The sequence below is a fragment of the Lynx canadensis genome, chromosome D3 (assembly GCF_007474595.2).
Source record: "Lynx canadensis isolate LIC74 chromosome D3, mLynCan4.pri.v2, whole genome shotgun sequence".
NCBI classification, from domain to species: domain Eukaryota; kingdom Metazoa; phylum Chordata; class Mammalia; order Carnivora; family Felidae; genus Lynx; species Lynx canadensis.
In genome coordinates, this window is record NC_044314.2 from 17,418,315 (window position 1) to 17,438,530 (window position 20,216).

General features: G+C 45.7%; 1 protein-coding gene across 1 annotated transcript in view; it reads right to left on the reverse strand.

Moving 5' to 3' along the window:
- Positions 1 to 20,216, reverse strand: part of NEDD4L (NEDD4 like E3 ubiquitin protein ligase) — a 344,746-nt gene that overhangs the window by 37,081 nt on the left and 287,449 nt on the right. The window contains 8 exon segments of the mRNA XM_030335978.1: positions 2,795 to 2,853; positions 8,172 to 8,226; positions 9,796 to 9,873; positions 15,254 to 15,324; positions 15,327 to 15,392; positions 15,395 to 15,449; positions 16,534 to 16,653; positions 17,155 to 17,286. Coding sequence (XP_030191838.1) covers positions 2,795 to 2,853; positions 8,172 to 8,226; positions 9,796 to 9,873; positions 15,254 to 15,324; positions 15,327 to 15,392; positions 15,395 to 15,449; positions 16,534 to 16,653; positions 17,155 to 17,286 — 636 coding nt within the window.

The following is a 20,216-nucleotide window of genomic DNA, read 5'->3' on the forward strand; positions in this document are numbered from 1 at the left end:
CAAACTGGGGCGGGCATCACAATCCCTGGAAAGGTTCGTTCAAACGTAGATTTTGCTGCCCCCCCCCCCCCCACCTCTCCCGCCAAAGTTGCTGATTTTCAGTAGCCTGAGTTGGGACTCCTAAATTTGCATTTCTAACAAGTTTCCACATAATTCTGATGCTGCTGATCTGTAGACAAGACTCTGAGAATAGGAACTATACTTCATTCAGAAGAAAACCTGGGCAAAGAAATTCGCTTACATGTAAGTGAAAGAAACAAGCACTAGCTGTTGAAAAAAGGTAAAATGTTAATGACTGTTTCTAAAGTTTTCAAATGTCACTGAACAATGCAAAGTGAGTGGGAAGAGCGGCACGAGAGTTCCCTAAATCTCATCCTACTCAGGAAGAGAGAGTGATTAATTTTGACATTAAGGGTGTTGGTTACAAATTTTAATGTAAGCACTAAGGAACAGAAATACAACTTCCAAGCAGGTATAGAAAGTGAAAGAAAATAAAGGGTACTTTATCAATGTAATAGAAGGTTAAAAAAAAAAAAAAGAGAGAGAGAGAAAAAAAACATAGCTGAAGGGGGGAAAAAGACATACCAGGCAAATACTAACGAAGAGAAAAGTGAATGTCCTTGACGGACAAAGCCATGCTCACTGTGGGAGATTGTGACAGTCCTGTCTTGGTTAGACAGAACAGCCAGGATAAAAAGCAGTGACGGAAACGGATAATATGCTCGATCTAATGGACATATAAAGAACTTTGTACCCAACAAAGACAGAATACACATTCTTTTCAAACACAGAAAGAACATTAATTAAAAAAAGGCCAAGCTGACAAGGAAGTTTCAAATATCTGGTAATCAATATTTCACAGACAGTATTCTCTGGCCACAATGCAATAAAATTAGAAAATTAGTAAGAAATGGACAGGCAAAAACCCTTCCATACTCCTGGAAACTAACAGCACATTCTAAATAGCTTGTAAAGTCAAGGAGAGAAAGAAATCATGGAAATTACCAAATATTCAGAACCGATGACAACTAAAGCCAGGCGTCTACACTAAGTCGATAATTACCTAAATACACATGCTCTTACTGAAAGAAGCATCTCTACTACTAATGAAAGCATAAACAAGGCTCTTCTGTTTAAAAAAAAAAAAAAAAAAAAAAAATCTCTCTTTGGGTCAAATTTACTTGGACTTATGATGCTACGCAATTTTCAGTAGAAATCGGTAAGAACTGACAGCGTTTGAGTGAAGGCAGATGATCAGTAAAACAACAGAAATATCTCAAAAGGTTTCAGAATTATGTCAAAAGTCCTCTGATGCTCGAAAACAGCATTGATTCTTGAATACGTTGTTTCTCATGATGTAGAAGAGAAAATAGGACTCTAACACACCTTATTGTGAATGTGAAAATATCAAAAGGAAGCCATGGTAAGGCAGGTGTTGAAGGTACATAAAAAGCAGCTGTTTTAACTCAGGTATGATTGGGCACTTTGCGTCACACGGCAGCAAAGCAGCTGAACAAAGCTGATAAAGAAATCAACAAATTAAGGGGATGTCAGGTATTAAGGTGGGTTTGCATGATACTACCTTCTACGATTTCAAACGGACTTACCTTTGTAATTCAAAACATAACGTGAACTGAATCAGATTAAAGCCACAAAAGCAGTATCTTAAACATGCCTGCTGGCCTCTTAGCTCAGCACTCAATAGACCTCAGTTCCTTTTGCTCCTCCAGTTTCTAACAGATTCCCAAGTTTGCAATGCTTTGCTGACCCCACACATTTCCTGTAATTCCAAATTAGCTCCCCGCACTCATATCCACATGGACCAAAGACGCTGGTACGTTCCCTGCAGACCATGACCCATTCGACAGTCTGCTCACGGGTGTTCAATAGCATGTGACTGTTACTGCTCAGGGACAGGGGGGTTCTCGCTCTTCCTTATGAACACAGCGTGCGGCAGTATTTTAAAAGGGTGCTCTACCTAGCTTCCTCTCGCACCCGGCGTGTATGCGGACACTGTGAGAAAGTCAGTGGGTCAGCAGAGACAAAGGTTCTTAACCCTGCCAGCTCCAGAGGTTGGCTACAACCTCACCCAAACTTTTACAGACGTTCCGTGCTGGAAGAGATTCAGAATACAGCTTCAATCTGTTAGTGTACATTTACCCCGCCCCCCCCTCCCCCTTGGCCCCAAGAAAGGACAAAACTCTACAGATGGAGGGCTCGGCTTCAGATAGAAGAGAGGACGTTTTGATTGTTATACTTTTAATCCACCTTTTTACAAAGGAGGAAACAATGTTTAGTTTTGGTTACCATTAGCAACTTTCTCTTCCTTTATAGTGAAAGCTCTTCGAAGAGGCAAATGCAGACGTACCCCCCGCCCGGGAACTGCAGTGAGGAAGAGAGGGGGGCGATGCTAACCTAGTCAACCATACTGAGCCCAGAGCAACAGGTAAGCAGCAATATACAAGGAATATGTGCTTAGGGGCGCCTGGGTGGCTCAGTTGGTTAAAAGTCTGACTTAGGGCTCATGGTTTGTGAGTTCGAGCCCTGTTCTGAGCTGTGCTGACAGCTCAGAGCCTGGAGCCTGCTTCGAATTCTGTGTCTCCCTCTCTCTCTGCCCCTCCCCCGCTCGCTCGCGCTCTCTCTCTCTCACACACACACACACACACTCTCTCTCTCTCTCTCTCTCTCTCTCAAAAATAAACAAAATTAAAAAAGAAAGAAAGAAAGAAAGAAATATGTGCTTAGATGCAACCCAAGTTTTACACTGAAGAGTTAAGAGGTTGAGGATACTGACCGGACCAGTAATAGCTGGATTCTGCAGTCTTGGGTCTTCCCACTGAGTAATTTTGCTATCTGAAAATGTTAAAAAAATAAATAAATAAAAAATAAAAAATCAGCGTATTAGTTCAAATCTAGTCTACATCAAAAATGTTTTAAAAAGAATTATTTCTGGATTTTGCAAGAGCTGTCCAATCTCTCATACTGGTCCCCCAAATAAATCCCTTAGTGTTTCAGGGTTAGAAGAGAACCATGGTATGTAGCACTCCACCCCTCATACTGTTTAGTTAAAAACACGCCATCAAAAAGGCAAAACTAAAGCAAAACCATTTATTCACACGGTTTTTGGCAGGAAATCTGCCAAAATTTCAATTATAAACCCCTGTTCTCTCAAGGATTTATAACTTGATCTTGATGTTCCTTTAACTGAAAAAGGGCATAAGAGGTCTTAGTCCCTAAAGAGTGAAAACACACACAGGATTCGTCTCATTTCAAATACTTTTTTCTTGGCTTGTCATATTGAAAAAACCCATTTTCAATGAAGAACCCGACAATGAACCCATGAATAATCCATGACATGCATCACCCATATGCACGCAAAAATCAAGGCAACTACGGCGGGCCAAAAAATGAGATCAGCTACAGCAGAGGAAGATTGTAGAGGAAGGTCTCCCTTTTGGCCAAGTTGGCAAGAAGAGATTTCTTTCTTCTAAGTGAGTCAATGTCAGCAAGACTGTTCGATGCTGCCTATACAACCACGTCAGGGGTGTAGGTGATAATATGCAGTAGCTGCTCTGAATCACTTGGGTTTTGTGACTGTGCATGATTCAAGATTTTAGGGATTACTGTGGCGGGGGGGGGTGCGGGGAGGGACTTGCGTGAAAGATACAGGGAGGGCAGACTAGGAGAAAATGGGTTCTCCCTGGAGTTTTAGGGAATCTAAGTTGGCTTAAAAAAAAAAAAAAAAGGAAATTATTTAAGAATACGGATTCTGTTTATTTCCTGTATACTCTGTAAGAGGACTGAGAAGAACAGCTAATAAACTCAGTTTTAATGACCATACCAGGAAATTTTCCAAGTCTGACATAATTATTTTAATAAAAGGAGAGGTCAAGTTTTAAAATGAAACTACCAAAAGGCATTCTGGGTCCCTTACCTCCTGAACAGAAGACTCTGGAAAGTCAAAGTTGCCATTGTGATGGAGAATGGGAGAAAAGAAAACCAAATAAACAGAACACAGCTGAGTAACAGCTCCCTGAACTACAATCCCATCACCTGGATGCTGTCAAAGCGGAAGTGAATCAATGAGCACCTACACGTGGTCCATCCAGACTGGAACGTCAAGCCACTGCCTCTCCCAGTGGCCTCAAATCCAACTCTACTAAAACTGAACCCATCATCTTCCAGCATCCAAAACCCTTCCTGTGACTCTGTATTCCCGAATGCCAGTATCAGTGCGCTCACTGTTCAAACCCAGCGCTGGCCCCACGCCCATTCCCCCTTGCCATTCTCCTCCGATGCTCCCGAAACCGTCCCGTCTCACTGAAAAAGCTGCTTTCTGGAGGGCGCATCTCTTCCGTGGACTATTCTCTATGCTTCCCTGGCCTCAGTCTCACGCGTCCCTGTTCAAGACCTCCTTTGTGGTTCTGCCAGATGGATCTTCCTAAAGAAAGGATTTGACCGTTGTCACGCCCCCTTTCAGAAAATGCCTCAGGACCTCCTTCCTGCCTGCAGAAGGGACCCAAGCTCCCGTCCCTGGCGGGCACCCTTTGACCTATGTGCCACGCCAGCCTCCTCTGCACGCTGGCCATTTGCACCCTAAGCACCGTTCTCTGACCGTGGCATAGTCTGCAATACCTTCATACGCTGGCATGTTCTCTCCTTCCTGGGGTCGCTCTCCACCTGGCTTTCCTGGATACATCTTACTCCTCATCTGGGATCCATCTGAAAAATAATCTGTCCCTAAGGCCCTCCTGCAGACATCCCAGAGCCCTAGTGCTCAGCCATGTACTGAGCAGGTATGGTCTTTGCTTCTGCATCTGCAAAACTAGTTCATTGCTCTACACATCACTTTTGAAAATACCTCCTGGGACCCCCTACTAGAATAGAAGTCCCTCGAGGACAGGGGCTGGTGTTACTCATCTCTGCAGCCCCCTCTGCACCATGGAACACACTTCCTAGAAAGTGACAGGAGCCTCGTATGTTATTTTTCAAATGACTGAACGAAGCTGATGGCGAAAACAGATTCCCTCTTAAAACAGTCTAAGCCTTCAGAACCACGTAAGTTTCTGTGTGGTTATAATACAGAACGATTTTGCAGCTAAGCATTGTCAATGTGTGAACGTGCGGTGGCCGTTTGCTCATTTTTTTCTAAAACTTTTGAATCTAAATTCGCTTTTGGTCCTCCAACATTGTATTTCAAATACAGGGACAAGAATGAAGGAGAAGAAGGAAAATCACAGTTAATTTATAGCTATGATTAACTGGTTTGGTAAGACTGTTGGCAGGAAAGATGAAGGCAGGATTTAACAGCCTCACTGGAATTTTGTTTTCTCTTCCAGCTTTGTATCCAAGACACCTGTGGCCACGGACTTAGCCGCTGGACACACCTGGTCTTTAAGAAGAACCACAGGACCCTCGAGAGAGGTAGAGATTCAGGTCAAGATCTGCCTTAACTTGACTCCAGGCTGGAGACAGGGGCTACAGAGGTCCAGACTTGGTCTCTTCTGAAACTACCTCTTTAAGGTGGCTGAGTATTTTTAATCTTGGAAATGTGTGACTTCTTAAAAGAGTTTTATGAAGCAGAAAATAAATAGCCTCGTTACCTAAAAGACAAGTATACTGCGGTTCTTTGTCATTCATGCGCAGTCACACGTCCTGGTCACGATGGAAGGTAAGAGGACGGTGAATCTCTCACAGGCTGTGTGCACGTGTGAAATGCTACACGTACGGATGACCTGGTTCCTGTCCTGCACGCAGGACAGCAAAATGAGGTGCAGAACTTTGTTAGAAATCAGATAGGAGAAAACTGCTTAGAAGGAGAGGTGATACATTCCTAAACGGCACCTACAAGGTGATTAAATGCATTTTGGAGTACCCCTGCTGGCCTGAGAAAGCTGCTTAAAAAGACAGGTGTTCCTGCACTTTTCACAGACTGCATTTTGGTGAAAAAGCAGACGGATTTATTTTAATGGATATGTACCCTACTTTATAGCCTGTGACTGAGCAAACTTTGACAAACCAGGGAGAAATGGCAGAAATGTTGCATCTACAGCAAATGAGGTGATCGTAAACATAGCTTCTGCTCACCCAATTTCCACTCTTATTATCTGGTTTGGAGAACTTTTCTGTATGGTCGAGGCAGGGCAAACTGTTGTCTCCAGGTGAAGCACCACAAGGAGCACCTCTTTTTGTAGCTTAGATCAACCAGGCTCTGTGCCAGGTCTACACCATCCCCAGGAGCAAAGGGAAGCCTCCCGTAAGCTGTCTGTTCTGGCGAGAGGAATGTGGAGCGAGGGAGCTGTGCGTCTGGAGGGACCGGCGGACCCATTAGGAGTAAGGAACTGCCGAGGCATGCAGCAAAATCACCCTGTCCTGCCTCCCGGCAAACAGAAGGGGGTCGAGCCTCGGGCTGGAGGCACAGCGGCTTCTCTAAGGCAAGTTCTCTCCACCTGCTGACCAAGGACATCAACTTCCCCATGTCTTCACCACTGACCCTCCACGAATTAACGTCATGTCACCATTTATCAAGCATCTACTACATACTATGGCAGGACTATGCACGCCACTAGAAAAACAGCCTGTGATCTTTATTGTTTCTAACGTCCACTAGGACGGCCCTCTGTGGTAACGTTTTTCTGGTTTGGGGGCCCTTGCATGAAGAGCGTTTATAAAATTCTTCTCAGGTTGACCTGAACGTCAGATCACCAGCTAGAACGTGGCCACAAGGTTGTGTGAAATGTTCTGTGCGTAGCAGACCGAGGCTGTGTTACTGGTTAAGGCCTTTTGAAGAGAAAGATCGTTATTATTCGTACCTACCTTTGAAAACTGAAACTGAAATGCATAAAAACTAAACGAGAAATTCTTTTCTGGTCTTGGTGGGAAAAAGAGGTTTGGCCCCTTCCTTATTTTAACAGATCACGTATGTGATGAGTAGAATTATAAAGAGCATATTAGAGAAAAAAGTAAGGTTAAAGCAGTTATGGTAGCAATTTCGGCTCACTGTAAAATTCTGGAAAGCAGGCAAACCCTGGATACTTTTCCTGGTCAAAGAGAAAACTAAGCCTACGTACCCTTGAGATACCCGATTTTCACCAAAGGGTTAAAAGGGCAGCCCGCCCCTAATCCATTTAAGACTTCCCACTTTTGGTGTAATTGTGGGCCGCTGGGCTTCTTGGTTTATTCAGTTCCTGTGCCTCAAAGTGAAAGTGTACAGGACGCTCATTCAGTAACCCCCAGAAGGGGCACAAGACCTAGGAGACAGTGGCACTCCCCATCCACGAGGAGTCCTTGTGGCCAGATTTCCCACCAGTGGCTCATCAGTGTGGTTTGGGTTAGTTAAGAGAACGTGAGGCTAGAGAAACCCGGCGTAGACTTGCGGTTCATGAACCAGATGAAAAGAAAGATCAAAATACTACCAACTGCACACATTTGTAAATACAATTGAAAACTTCTTTCAAATACGTATTTTTCCGAAGTTTTAAGGGATACGCAAAAATATGCTCCCCTGGAGAACATGTCACTTCAAAACAACAACAACAACAACAACAACAACAACAAAAACAAAAAACCTGCTGCCTAAAAGCAAAACCTTTATTAGTTTAACTTTTAGTTGAAATGAGAACCACGCATTTATTCATAGGTGACGGAGCAAATACGCTATAATTTCAAGATACGAACTGTGTATGTATTAGTGCGTTGGGTGCAAAGAAGCATGCTATGAATAGAAAATAAGTCAGAATGGGCTTCTTGCCGTAAGACCTTTGAAAGCAGTGTTTAAGAAACTTAACATGCTGCTTCAAGCACTGCTCACACAGATTTTTGACTCAATCATGACTTCTAAAAGCTTATTTTCTATTACTAGAGTGTATTTATTAAAAGCGCAGAAATCAAGGGGTTATCTACCTCCCCAATTTTTTTAATAAAAAAAAAAGTTAATAGGCCACAAGATCAAATCGGGTGAAAGCCTGACGGGCTAGTTTAAAGCAAACTTAGATGAATGCACAGTACCGTACGAGGGCACTGATTCTCTGGGATCATTCTCTCCACATAACACCTGGCTGCCTAGACAAAGAGTGAAATGACAAACCTTTCACTATAATATTTGAATGACTCCCTGCCCCCCCATCCCTTTACCTGCAATGCCTATGTGTCTATAAAAGAGCCTACTTTACTATGGTCAATATAAAATGTTCGGCCATCCAAGTGAATTCTTTCTTCCCAACCAGGCTGGTATTAGGAGTGGGGAAGGTGGGGGGGGAGAGGGAGGAGGGAGGGAGGGAGAGGGAGGGGGGAGGGGGAGGGAGGAGGGGGAGAGGGGGGGGGGGGGGGGGGGGGGGGGGGGGGGAGAGAGGGGGGAGAGAGAGAGAGAGAGAGAGAGAGAGAGAGAGAGAGAGAATCCAAACATTAGCTAACAGTTCCAAAAATCAATGGCTAAATTTAAACACTCTAGGACACACTTTTTATTCTTCTCTTATAGGGTGCAGTTTTAGGTTATAAATAAACTACAAACATTTCAACTTAACTCTTGACCACATGTTCACTAGTCTTAGAAACCTTCACTCACTGCATGATGAACAGGAAACAGGGGTTCATATTTCAAAAGCTTCAAAGGGAAACTTCAGCATTCCATGCAACAGTCGAGTTTAGGATTGAATAAGCTCATTTAATTAAATGAATATTTACTGAGGACTGAAGGGAGGAGGAAGGTTAATTTAAAAATGTCAGAGAGATGCTTTAGCCCTGTCACCAGGTGGCTGAAAGCCCTCATATGGAGGATTCTCTGGTGTGGGCTCTATTTGGACTCAGGAACCTAACATGGATTGGGTATTTTTTCCAAGGTAAGGCTGGAATGTGCCCCTTCATTGTCTCAACTGTGCCCACGTGCTATCGGAAATCAGGAGTCCAACAGATCAGGACAACACGTTGCCTTTCACGTCTTATCTGTCTCCGGCACTCTCTGGTTCTTTCCATCTAAACCCGGAGCCAAACAGATTCGGAGGACAGGAGAGATATTTGTATAAAACCTGCTGAAATAAAGCCTGAACCCTAACTTTTCTAGATTCAAGTTGTGCCATAACATACACACACCAGGCCCCAACAGCTAAAGTTCTGTGTTGGAAGCTCACCATCAAAGAACTCCCAGCACCCTCATTCCAAAAGCGTCTCAAGTCCTTGCCCGCCCCTGCCCACCTTCCTGCCCTGTAAGGCTTTTGGACTTGGGGAGGGCCTGAAAGGACGTATGGCGCAAAGTATCTCGTTCAAAATCTAAATTGCTCAACTCCAACTTGGGCCCCCAAAGAGAATAAACCTGATAAGAAGTTAAATTTATAGAACAGTTCCTCAACAAGGAAGAAAAACAATGAAAAACAGGGACTGCAGGCTAATGACTTACAGAAACTGTCTGTGAATTACTTAGGCCTTTTTCTCCCATTGTTTTTAATGTGTCCTCCCAGTGGCTAAATTCGCAATAAGGGACAGAACCAGTGGTTGCTGAGTTACAGACTAAATGCGCACTGCTCAAACTGTCACGTGTAGACAATGTCCCTTACATTCTAGGTACCCAAGTCTACATTTCTACTAGCTAGCTAATAATACAGAAACCTCTTTCACAAGTACTGGTATAAACTATAGTTACTATCAGATTCAGCCATGCACCCATTCCTGTTAAGAAACCACAGACCAGCGGGACCCCAAAAGCCTGGACAAAGGGAAGGCCCACAGGGGCTCCCCATCAACACCGGGCAGATGAACGGATACACATTTTCGGACTTGTCCACGCGTCTCCAGTGTACTCACAGGAAGAGGGCCAAGGTCATTGGGGTTTAAAGAGGCCTTTGACCGCATATGAACTGGAAATTTCAGGCGTGGATCTTCCTGCAAAAAAAAAAATGGACAAGGCAGAAGACGTTAAGAGTGGTTCTGTGTGTGCACTCACTGGTTCCTCCCCTTCTGGAGCTGTGTGTCCCAAGGCAACCAGGCTGCGCGTGCAAGGATCTGCACTCTTGTCTGCATGGGGGAGGGGAGGACCCTTCTTGGTGTAGGGAGGCTGGCTGACCAACTCGCAAGAAAGATTTTACTCTTCTTGTCCTTGGTGAAAGCAGGATGGTGAGAAGATTTAAATAAAAGGTTAAGCATTTTCCCTGAGACCTCGAGCAGGTGAAGAGGAAAAGTCCCCAGCCAGGGAGTTACCATGGAAACCAGAATGGAGGGCGCCATGGTGAACGTGAGGCTCTACTCTGCAGAAGGAATAGGGACAGTGGTTTGAAAAATCTCTCGGGTCTTGAGCTCTGTGTGAGGGCAGCCAGCCGTTTCCAACGGTGCCTGGGTTTCTGCTGCCCGCCCTTCTAACCCCTTGATCTAGAGCAGAAGAATCTGAATCTGGGCTGATGGTCATGTTTTGCCCAAACCTAGATAGCTCATCACAAAAAGTTTCAATCCCTACTAGAGAACTTTCCTGAGAGTCCTTGATCAAACTCCGCAAATGAGACTCCCATTTGCGTCCTAATATTCAAAAGTTTGCCAAAGATTTTCTTCTAGGGGTATGGCTATAAGACACTACAAAGAACCCACGAAAGAGAAATATATGTACCCTGACATCTTGGGTCGGCTTTATGACTTAGAACAGGCAGATGGGTCATCTGCAACTACCTGCTACGAGCTAGGGACACAGGATCTCTGTTGCTTCAGATGAGGAAACTGAGCAAGACAATGAGAGCGTGCCCGAAGGCTCCGAACCCAGAGGTCTGGGAGCTGCCTCTCACTTACACAGACTCAACGAACAATGCGATGGAACGCTGAGAATTCCTATGGTCAACTCCAAAGATTAGAAAACAAATGATAAGACTCAGAATAGGACATTGTCAACCAAGTAAGCCTGAGATTAAAAACAAAACAAAACACCCAAAAACCGATTTTCAATTACATTAAAACCTTTGTTGCTGTCAAAGTACTAAAAGGTTTTCTGCCTCAGCATTTTCCTAAGTCAACAAGAAAATGAAATAATCGGTATAAATCTTGAAAATAATAAAACTCACTTTGTGACTGATAATGGGTATGAAAATGTTCTAAAAATGGATTATGGGATATGGTCGCACATGATTGTTCGACTGGTCTAACACCACTTGACTGTGTATTTTAAAAGGGTGAACTGTGTGACATGTGGAATTATACCTCAAGCACGCTGTTAAAAAAAAATGTCCCAAGTCAACAATATAAACCATTAATATCTGGATTATAACAAAGTTACAGATAGATTTTTTAACTGGCAAAATCTACAAAAAAAACAAACCCCAAATCGAAAACTAAAGCCAACCTTTGCTTTCTATTAACTATAGCACACTACTACGAACTGAAGAAGTAAATCATGTTAGCGGTTTATGATGGCTATGGACCCTGAACCTTATAGATATCCTTTTTAAAGGGGAATCAGGGGCATGAAGCAGGCCCAATATTCCCTTGTGTACTGGGACACATACAGGACAAACGAATACACCAAGAGTTTGGATTTATAAGGTCCAATTAACTGATAATTTGGGTAAATATTTGTGATAGGCTGAAACTTGGAGCTCTAAGCTCCACAAAAGCCACCCTCTCAGGGATAGCTCACAACCACAGGGCCCCCGCCCCCCCCCCCGCCCCCCCCCCCCGCAGGCCACTGACTATGCTAGCTTCCGGACACCGCACACAAAGATCCGGCCCCGTGCCTTGGAATCTCTCACACACACACACACACACACACACACAAACACCACACACACACAGGCTACTGTGAAAGGAAACAATCGGTAAAAAGCTGGTGATTTAAAGCACACACAAACAGAAAGAGGCTGAAATGACAGAAAAGTGCCAGGGGATGGGGGGGCGAGGAGCATGAAGTATAAAACTCAATCTCACAGGTCTGCTGAAATGGCCTTGCATGGAAACCCAGACTTGGTAGAATGGGAGGGTTAGAGGCCCTCGGGGTCACATTATTTCATTGCACCATCACAAGTCAGAATGACGGCAGCAGTCGCTGCCTTCCACCAGGCTCTCAGGGCTAAATCTAGGGGGCACTATTGAGCCCCTCCTCCCAGCATGTCCCCCATCAACAAGGAGGCAGGCTCCCCAAGGTAATGGGTCAGTAACAGCAGCCAAGGCCTCGAGAGACTGGTGACAACTTTAGGATGACAGTAAGAGTGCTGTTTCAAATGGTAGAAATAAAAACGAAAATAATAAAATACGCAAACCCCACTGGGTAGTTTCTCCCTGTCCCCCAGGCACAGGAAAGCACGTTATTTCACTATTTCACACAATGCTTCCCTCAATATAGTTGGAAGAGTTTTTAAACAGAAGGCGAAGACCATCATTTTAAAAAAGGGGCGGGGGGGGGGGTTTCCTAGCAGAATATTTAGAAACATATAAAATCTGGGGACGCTGGCTGGTTCGAAAACCAGCTTGGTTTTTTTTTTTTCCTTCCTGGAAGAGGTCAGCAACCATGCCTAGGCTACGCTGAGTCTTATTAGTTTGGACCTGGGTAGAAAACAAACCGGCACTTCATTAAGGTACATTCTTGCTTGCTACAAAAATAAGCCACGCTTTGTCCTGTAAAAGGCAGAGAGTACACTCTTACATACGTGCCTCTGGCTGCTTCCTTAGCAGAAGAATGAACAAGTGAAAGTCCTCTCGTAATCTCCCCTCGGGCACTTGGTGGCCTCCCGCATGCGTCCCTGGCCCTGCTGACCCAGGTGGAAACAGACTGATGCAAACTGGATGTGGCCTGACTTCATCCTAGACAGACCGCTGCAGGCTGCCTGCATTAGTTGTGTTTGTGAAGGCTGTGTTTTATAAAAGACTTCAAAGGGAATTTTTCCCCTATCGATGCATACAAGGGAAACACTGGCCTGTGTCTTTTCATGTTGCTGGTTAGTGCAGGAATCAAGTGCACACAGGCTGACGGGGGCAGAAGTGGTATCTTCATTATTCTCAATCTGACCTACCAGTTTCTCTCCCTGTTTCCATTGGAGTGTTCACATGCTACGAATAGCTACGCTGTTCTCTTTAAAAACAAACAAAGCCAACCCCAAAACAACTCCAAACAGATGCTAAGCTGAAAATTATCTTTCCCCCTTCCCTCCATCTTTTATCACAATAAACCAGCAATGGGGAGAGTGGCTTCCACACAGAGCATTGTAACAGGCCTTTGTTTGGAGTGTGGGGAGGGGGGGAAGGCAGCTGTGTGCCGGGGGCGTCTGACTTTAGGGAGGAAGGGTAGTAACTTGGTGGAATTCCCCGTTGCTACCTTCAGGGTTTTCTACAGCGACAGCAGCGACAAAATACTGTTTCAACGCATTTAAAATTTTAAATCGGTGCCATCAGTCAACACCAAGTATCTTGGGTCGAAGGGGGCAACTGGAAATTCAAAACTGGGTTTCATTCAGCACCAATGCGGGCAATAAATAAGCCAAGTGCTATTTAAAATAAAGCTGTCCAGCGGCAGTCACAGTGCGGTTGTGGCGTGAGAGACCGAAAAGGTTAGGAGGCTGGGCTGCTAAGCTAGTTCAAATGGACTCAAATCACAGCTTATGCTGGCAAGCACGGCGGCTCCATACACATAATCCATCTACTGCGACAATATTACCCCTATTCTGGAGCTCCCCCTGGCTGGCCGAGGGCTGGAAAGCCCCAGCTGTGCTGGAGTGAGTAGAATCACCGGCAGGAAAGCCGAAGGTTCTGTGTCCACGAGGGCAAAGACCTATACCCAGTCTCTATTGTGTCTATTTGGGCACCAAAACAGGTTGCCCATTGTTCACTATCCATGTGTCCACACCCCCCCCCCCCCAACCTGTACTATCACCTGTCAGGCCAAGAGGCAAGTCAAACAAAGCAACATGCTAGCAGATGCCTCAGAAGGGATCAGGCAGCTTACTACATGAATGTCACCAGACCCTAAATGACAGTTGCCCCTGGCAGGCCACTCCTGCACCTCCAAAAGTAGGAAGAACTTTTAGAGTGCTTCTCTCACTAAGGAGTCTTGAGAATTGTGTGGGGGGGCATTTCTGGTCCCCCCTCCCCGGCAGGAGGACGGGGAGGAATAGTGGCTCTCAGGCTTTTCAGTGGCAGGAGCCACGGACGCTAGACGCCCGGCAATAAAAGGCACGTTCCTGCCCCCAGTGCAGAGAGATGTCCCGTGGAGACATGGCCGCCTCACGATCCACTGGATTTTAGAGGGTGAGCCCTCTAGCGACTAAGTTAAACATACACTGCGGGCAAAGTGTGAGTGACAATCCAGGTCACTTTGGTTCAGGTGTCTTTCTTAACACAATGTTTACTGTCCTGCTGACTCTACTACACTAAGGGTCTTCTCTAGAAATGGGGATTTTAAAGCGTGCGTTCACTGTTAGCCCAAGCTAACAACCACCCGAACTCAACCGGCTTTCACATAACATCAGTTCTAAGCACGGATGACAGAGGTCAGAGTTAAGCTCTGTATCCAGAGAGTGAGAGAGGGATAGGGACAGGAAGGGACAGGGACAGGAAGAGGGCAAACCTCCCGCAGCATCAGAAATAGAAACAACAATACCAAGTTTGGTTTCATCATAGGTCCAGAGATCACATGGTAGAAACAAACCGCTCCCTTCTAAAAGGACTACGTGTGGTGTTAAATAAGGCACCGCGAATTCAGCCGAAGAAATGAAGAAATGACAGAGGCACGGAAAGTTCTACACAGGCACCTCTGATTAATCTCGTCATGCTCGTTAACGCAACACACGGAGTGTCTTTCTCCTGGGGGATTCAGGGGCACGTGGAAGGGGAACAGGATGAGAACGATCAATTTTGACAAGATGCTCACAAGGAGGGGCCATCAGATTTAGAGCCAAACTCCTCAGTGCATCTCTTGACCCATAATTAAAGGACAGAAACGCAGCACAGAAGTGTGAAACACCGACCCGACGGAAGGACGTACAAACTTAAAAGGACAAACCAAATGAAGATGATCATGGCCCTAAAAATGCAAAAAGAAACTGATGGAAGAAAAATGATTAGCATGCTTAGAAGAGATTAGGATACCTGATACAAGGACAGCATCGTGAGAAGTGAGGCAGTAACATCAAATTGCTGGCACTGGGGGGCTACGCCCCTTTCCCCAACTACGGCAAACTGTCGGGCCTCCGTGAGAGATTTCTCTGCGAGAACTACGGACACCGAGGAAGGAAACCCAGGAGTCCATACCAGACCTCGGGAGGAAAACGGAACCAAATAAAAGCAGCAGCCTTACCCACGTTGTAGTCTTTGTGTTATGGTCAATGAAGAAGGGCCGGCCGTTTGGTGCTATCCTCATTTCCCAGCCGGTGGCAGGAAGCTCTGTGTGACTTTGTGTTGTGGTTTAGGGGAGTTGTAAGGTGATGGCTGTGGGACTGTGGATTGGAAAGGGTATCTTTCACAGCCCGACGTACGGGTGAATCCTTGGCACCCTAAGGAATAATAACGAGCATTAGAATTCTTACCACGAGCTAGCCCGGAGGGGTCAAAATGTACCTGGGCATCAGTGTACGCCCGTCTTTGGAGAGGGACGAGGGAGAAGCTCCAAAAACCTGCTTCGGTCGTTCATTTAACTTTGAAACCACTCTAACTTTCAAGTTTTTTTTTTTTTTTTTTTTGGTTGATTTAAACACACAACGTTAAGTACTTATAACCAAGATCCGTGGACAGCTATTCAGCACACACCCAAAATCTTGTTCTCTGTTGAACATGACGGATGGAAGGTCTACAGAGGCTGAAAAAACGCATGCCCCTGCTCTTCATGAGCTCACAGTCTAATGCGGAATGGGTTGGCAGTTTTCAGAGCACAGAAAGAAAAACCTGGACCAACGGAGACAGCCACCCGGCCTTGCATGGCTGCTACCCGCTGAGAGCCCATTTGGACGAGATCACAGCCACTCCCAGTCATCAGCATCCTAAACCCAGGGGACGGACCCACGGCCATCTCTACGACACAGTCAAGTTCGGAGCTTCCAACATTTGCTCTCCGGCTTCTCTCACTCTGATATTGTGATTTAAGGGACGGCACGGACCCCACACACACAGGAGAGAAGCACAAGCAGGTGCCCAGCAATGGTTTAGGGATGCGAATGTGCATCGGAAACACGTATGCCCATACAATGACAGGCCCTACGGTCGAAAGGAAAGAAAATGATCAAAGCAACGGCTATGTTTTCAAACGCAATGTAAAGCATTGGTATTTGAAAGAGTTATTATGCGGTCAAGAGTGAAACACAACAAGAATGGAGCAAGTTCGGAAGAGAGGCGCCCGCTTCCAGCACAAGGGACCGTGGCGGCAGCCGAATGAGAATGGGAATCAGGTGGGAGCCCACGGATGCGGACCAAGGCGAAACAGAGAAGCGTGAAGTAAGGCCGCACGAGAACACCCTGCACCACGGACACAACTGGCTGATCATAGAGGGGACAGGGCTGCAAACTCAATCCACGGGAGGCGAGAAGAGAGAATGAGAAGTCCCGGGGACAGAGCGACCGGGTTAGACGAGGCAGCCTTCTCACCTCCAGTGGGGCAGATAAGGTTACAGTCGGCGAGCTGAGGCTACGGGGCCGGCGGATCTGAGGCTCGATTAGGTGGTTGTTACTGTTTGTGGCGGATCCGGAGGCACCATCTTCTGCGAGCTATTTTGGAGGCAAAAACAAGTTAGCTTCATAGGAGGATCCCCTGTGCATGTGATTGGGAGCGCGGACCCAAACAACAACACAGCCAGCAATAATGAGAGGTCTGGCCTCTTCGAGTGTGGAGGAAACGATTACACATAATAATGGGGGCAGGGATGGGGAAACACATCCAAAGGAAATAGAAATGAATCACTAGCCCAGCCTAAAAACCAGCCTCAGAAATAAAGGGGGCTGGGAGAGAAGCTATACCGTGGTAGGCTCTTACTTTGAAAATATCTTTCCATGTCACAGCTTAAAACTGCATCTAGGGATGGGCTGATCTGAGGACCGAATTCTTCCTCAGGGCGGTATTATGCTTAGAGTTAACACGTTTTCTTTGGGAGGAAAGATTTTCTCAGACACGGGTTCTTTAGAACAACACATTCACATCGGGAACACTGAGCTCATGTACACTTTGGCTCCTGTGGCCTGTGATTTTAAGTTGTAGGACGATCTGCATACCTGCATGATAGGTCGAGTCCAAGTTGTGGTTCGATTGTTATGATTGACATAGTATGTGCGTCCCTTAGCATCTTTTCGTTCTTCCCAGCCTGAAGGTAGGCCCGGCGTGGTATGTGCATAGGCCACTGATGGCTGTTTGTGTAAGAAATCATTAGTATTTAATATCTTGCATTTGCTTTCCGATCAGTTTAATAAAGTCATATACACCCAGAGAATTACTTGCTCTAGACCAAGTAAGTTAATTTGACCAAAACATTAGTGTCTGGAAAAAAGGCAACGGATTTCCAAAGGCTTCAAGTCTACTGTGAAATGAACCCCACGCTGCTAGGAGGTCCAAAAATCTTACCTACATCAGTTGTAGAGCCCTGAAGACTGAAACGTCAAGGGTTGTTGTTGCTAACGTGATCGTAAGAGAAATATACAATCTATTTCAGCTACTAAATTTTATTGTCAAACCGCATGTTACCCAGAGGGATTGTCCTGAACATTTTTTCCTCCATATAGTCGCCACGGTGATCTTCTCCTAATTCCTAAACTCTTCATCGGCTTAGAGCCCTTCCTCTATAGCTTTCAGGGGAAAGAATACAGTCTCCTCTCTAGGAGGCCTGTATTTGCACCAGGGCATAGAATCAGGAGGACTGACCAGGACAGCAAGTGGCCAGGCAATGTAGGTTAGAATTCCAGAGGGTCCCCATAACCGAGGCAGCGTCTGCTCCCGTCCTCCCCTACGGCGGGTCTCTCTTTAAAAGGAGAAAAGGGGCTCCTGGCTGGCTCAGTCGGTTAAGTGTCCGACTCTTGGTTTCAGCTCAGGTCATGATCTCACGGTTCGTGAGTTCAAGCCCCACGTCGGGCTGTGTGCTGACAGTGCGGAGCCTGTGTGGGATCCTCTCTCTCCCTCTCTCTCTGCCCCTCTCCTGCTCATGCTGTCTCTGTCTCTCTCAAAAAAATAAACTTTAAAAGGGTGCGTGAAACACCCATGGATTCTGGGTCTAGAGACATGTCCAGCAACAGAGTGACTGTATTTGGACAGTCCAAGTTAGATTGCAAAAGGACTCCTGAGACACTTTGGTCTGTAGGAAGCAGTCTGAGAAATGCACTCTGGGTGGAGACACATCGGAACAACAAGGATGCCTCAGTGACTCCTGGAGGGAGGAGATGGACGTCTGAGGTGAGGAAGTCCTGTGTGTACGGAGGCTGCACGGGAGATCTGTAACTGAGAAAGGGGTGCTACCCTGAGGGCGGGGGCTCAGAGACAACAAGCCAATCGTGGCTGCCGAGACTCCTGGGAGAACGTACAAGAAACAAGAAGCCAAGCATCAGGAATAATCTCTTTCATGAGGTGACAGAAGGAAGCTTCTTCTTTTTGGGAACGGTCTTCCCTAATTAGGATCTTGTGACCTGTAGGTGTTTTACCAGGGGCATACGGGGGTGAGGAAATCAATCTCTTAGCCCATCTCTTAGCATACCTCCGCGTGTGCATCCGATCGCTCACGTCCACTACCAACACTGTGCCTTGGCAAAGAGGATGGTCAAAAGCACGCTCAGTGACATTGCCACGTAACCTGGGGACCTCGGTGAATGAGGCTGAATATTCTGCTTCATGAGCTTGATGGCACGTTCTAGAGAAAAACTACCTGAGCCACCGAGCAGCTGCCTCAGTGTTTATTCCCAAAACGTTATTTACCGAGCAAGGCAAGATTATTTGTAAGAGGACTTTCTGCTAAATCTGTAGTAACTATTTTCTTGGCATTCTTCCAGATTCAGTCCTGAAGGCTCTAAAATGGTTCGTTCCAAGACTGTGACCACATGGGTTCTGGATCTAGGTGTGGGGCCACAAGAGAGAAAGGGACATCAGCATGCAGACTCGATCCTTCCATGAGTATTGAAGACACATGACTTCACCTACAGCCTTCCCTACCTGAGGCACCAGTTCAAAAGAGCTATTTCTACGGCTACTTTTCTCTGGGGCACTACCAAAACTGGACTCCGCTGAAGTAAGTTAGAACCCACATTGTAACCTAAGTGGTCAATTCATATTTTTGGCCAAGTATGTGCTATCAATGTAACCTACTGCTGCTTATGTGACGACCAAAAATGCTTGGGTTAAACGGGAGACTAAATGGAATCGGTTTTCCTCCTCCCTACTGAGTTAATTTGTGGGAGAGGAAATCAGGCACTCAGAAAGCTGTACTCTGGAAACCATCAGGATAGCGTTAAAGTTAGAGAGTCCCCAGAAAGGATACTTATGAGGAGACTCACAGAAGAACTTGGATGTGCCATGGCTAATCTCAGAACTGAACTCTAAAGCTGCAGAACCTCCAGCACCAGGTTCCTTTCACAGGTCCAGTTAATGGGACTAATCGGTTTCTGGAAACTAAGAGCACAGTGCAGGAGAGAACACTGAATTTGATTAACATGCTCATTTCACCTTCCATTGAGAATTGAATTGGTGCCCTATAATCTAGTTCCATTTATGTGTGATGGTACTATTAAATTCTTTCTTTATAGATTTCCTTCTAAATGACCTTGGAGAACAACTTGTGCCAACAAGTCCATTTGTGACTCACAGCACTGCCCTCACCACAAGCAGCAGGGGAGGAGGCAGGACTCAGCTCCTCCAGACAGATCATGCAAGAGACCCAGCCCTGGAGCTGAAATCAGACTTCTGTTGTGTGTGTGTGTGTGTGTGTGTGTGTGTGTGTGTGTGTGTGTGTGAGAGAGAGAGAGAGAGAGAGAGAGAGAGAGAGAGAGAGAGAGTGTTCACATGTGCATGCCATATGACCTCAAGAGACAAGTTCATTAATCAAGAGACAAGTTATAAACTGTTAGCTTAATTTAACAATTTCACAGCTTTTCATCTGAAAATACTATTGTGTTTTGGCATCGCCCAATTGCCAGTTAACGATGGCTTCCCAGTGGCTCCATTTATTTCATTAAGACGAAGAACTCAATTATGGATAAACTGTAAAAGTTTCAATATGCTTTTAAAGATGGCAAACAGTTTCGTACGATCACAGACTCTCCAAGATTTGCTCCAACCCTGCTATACCGTTACCTCAGTG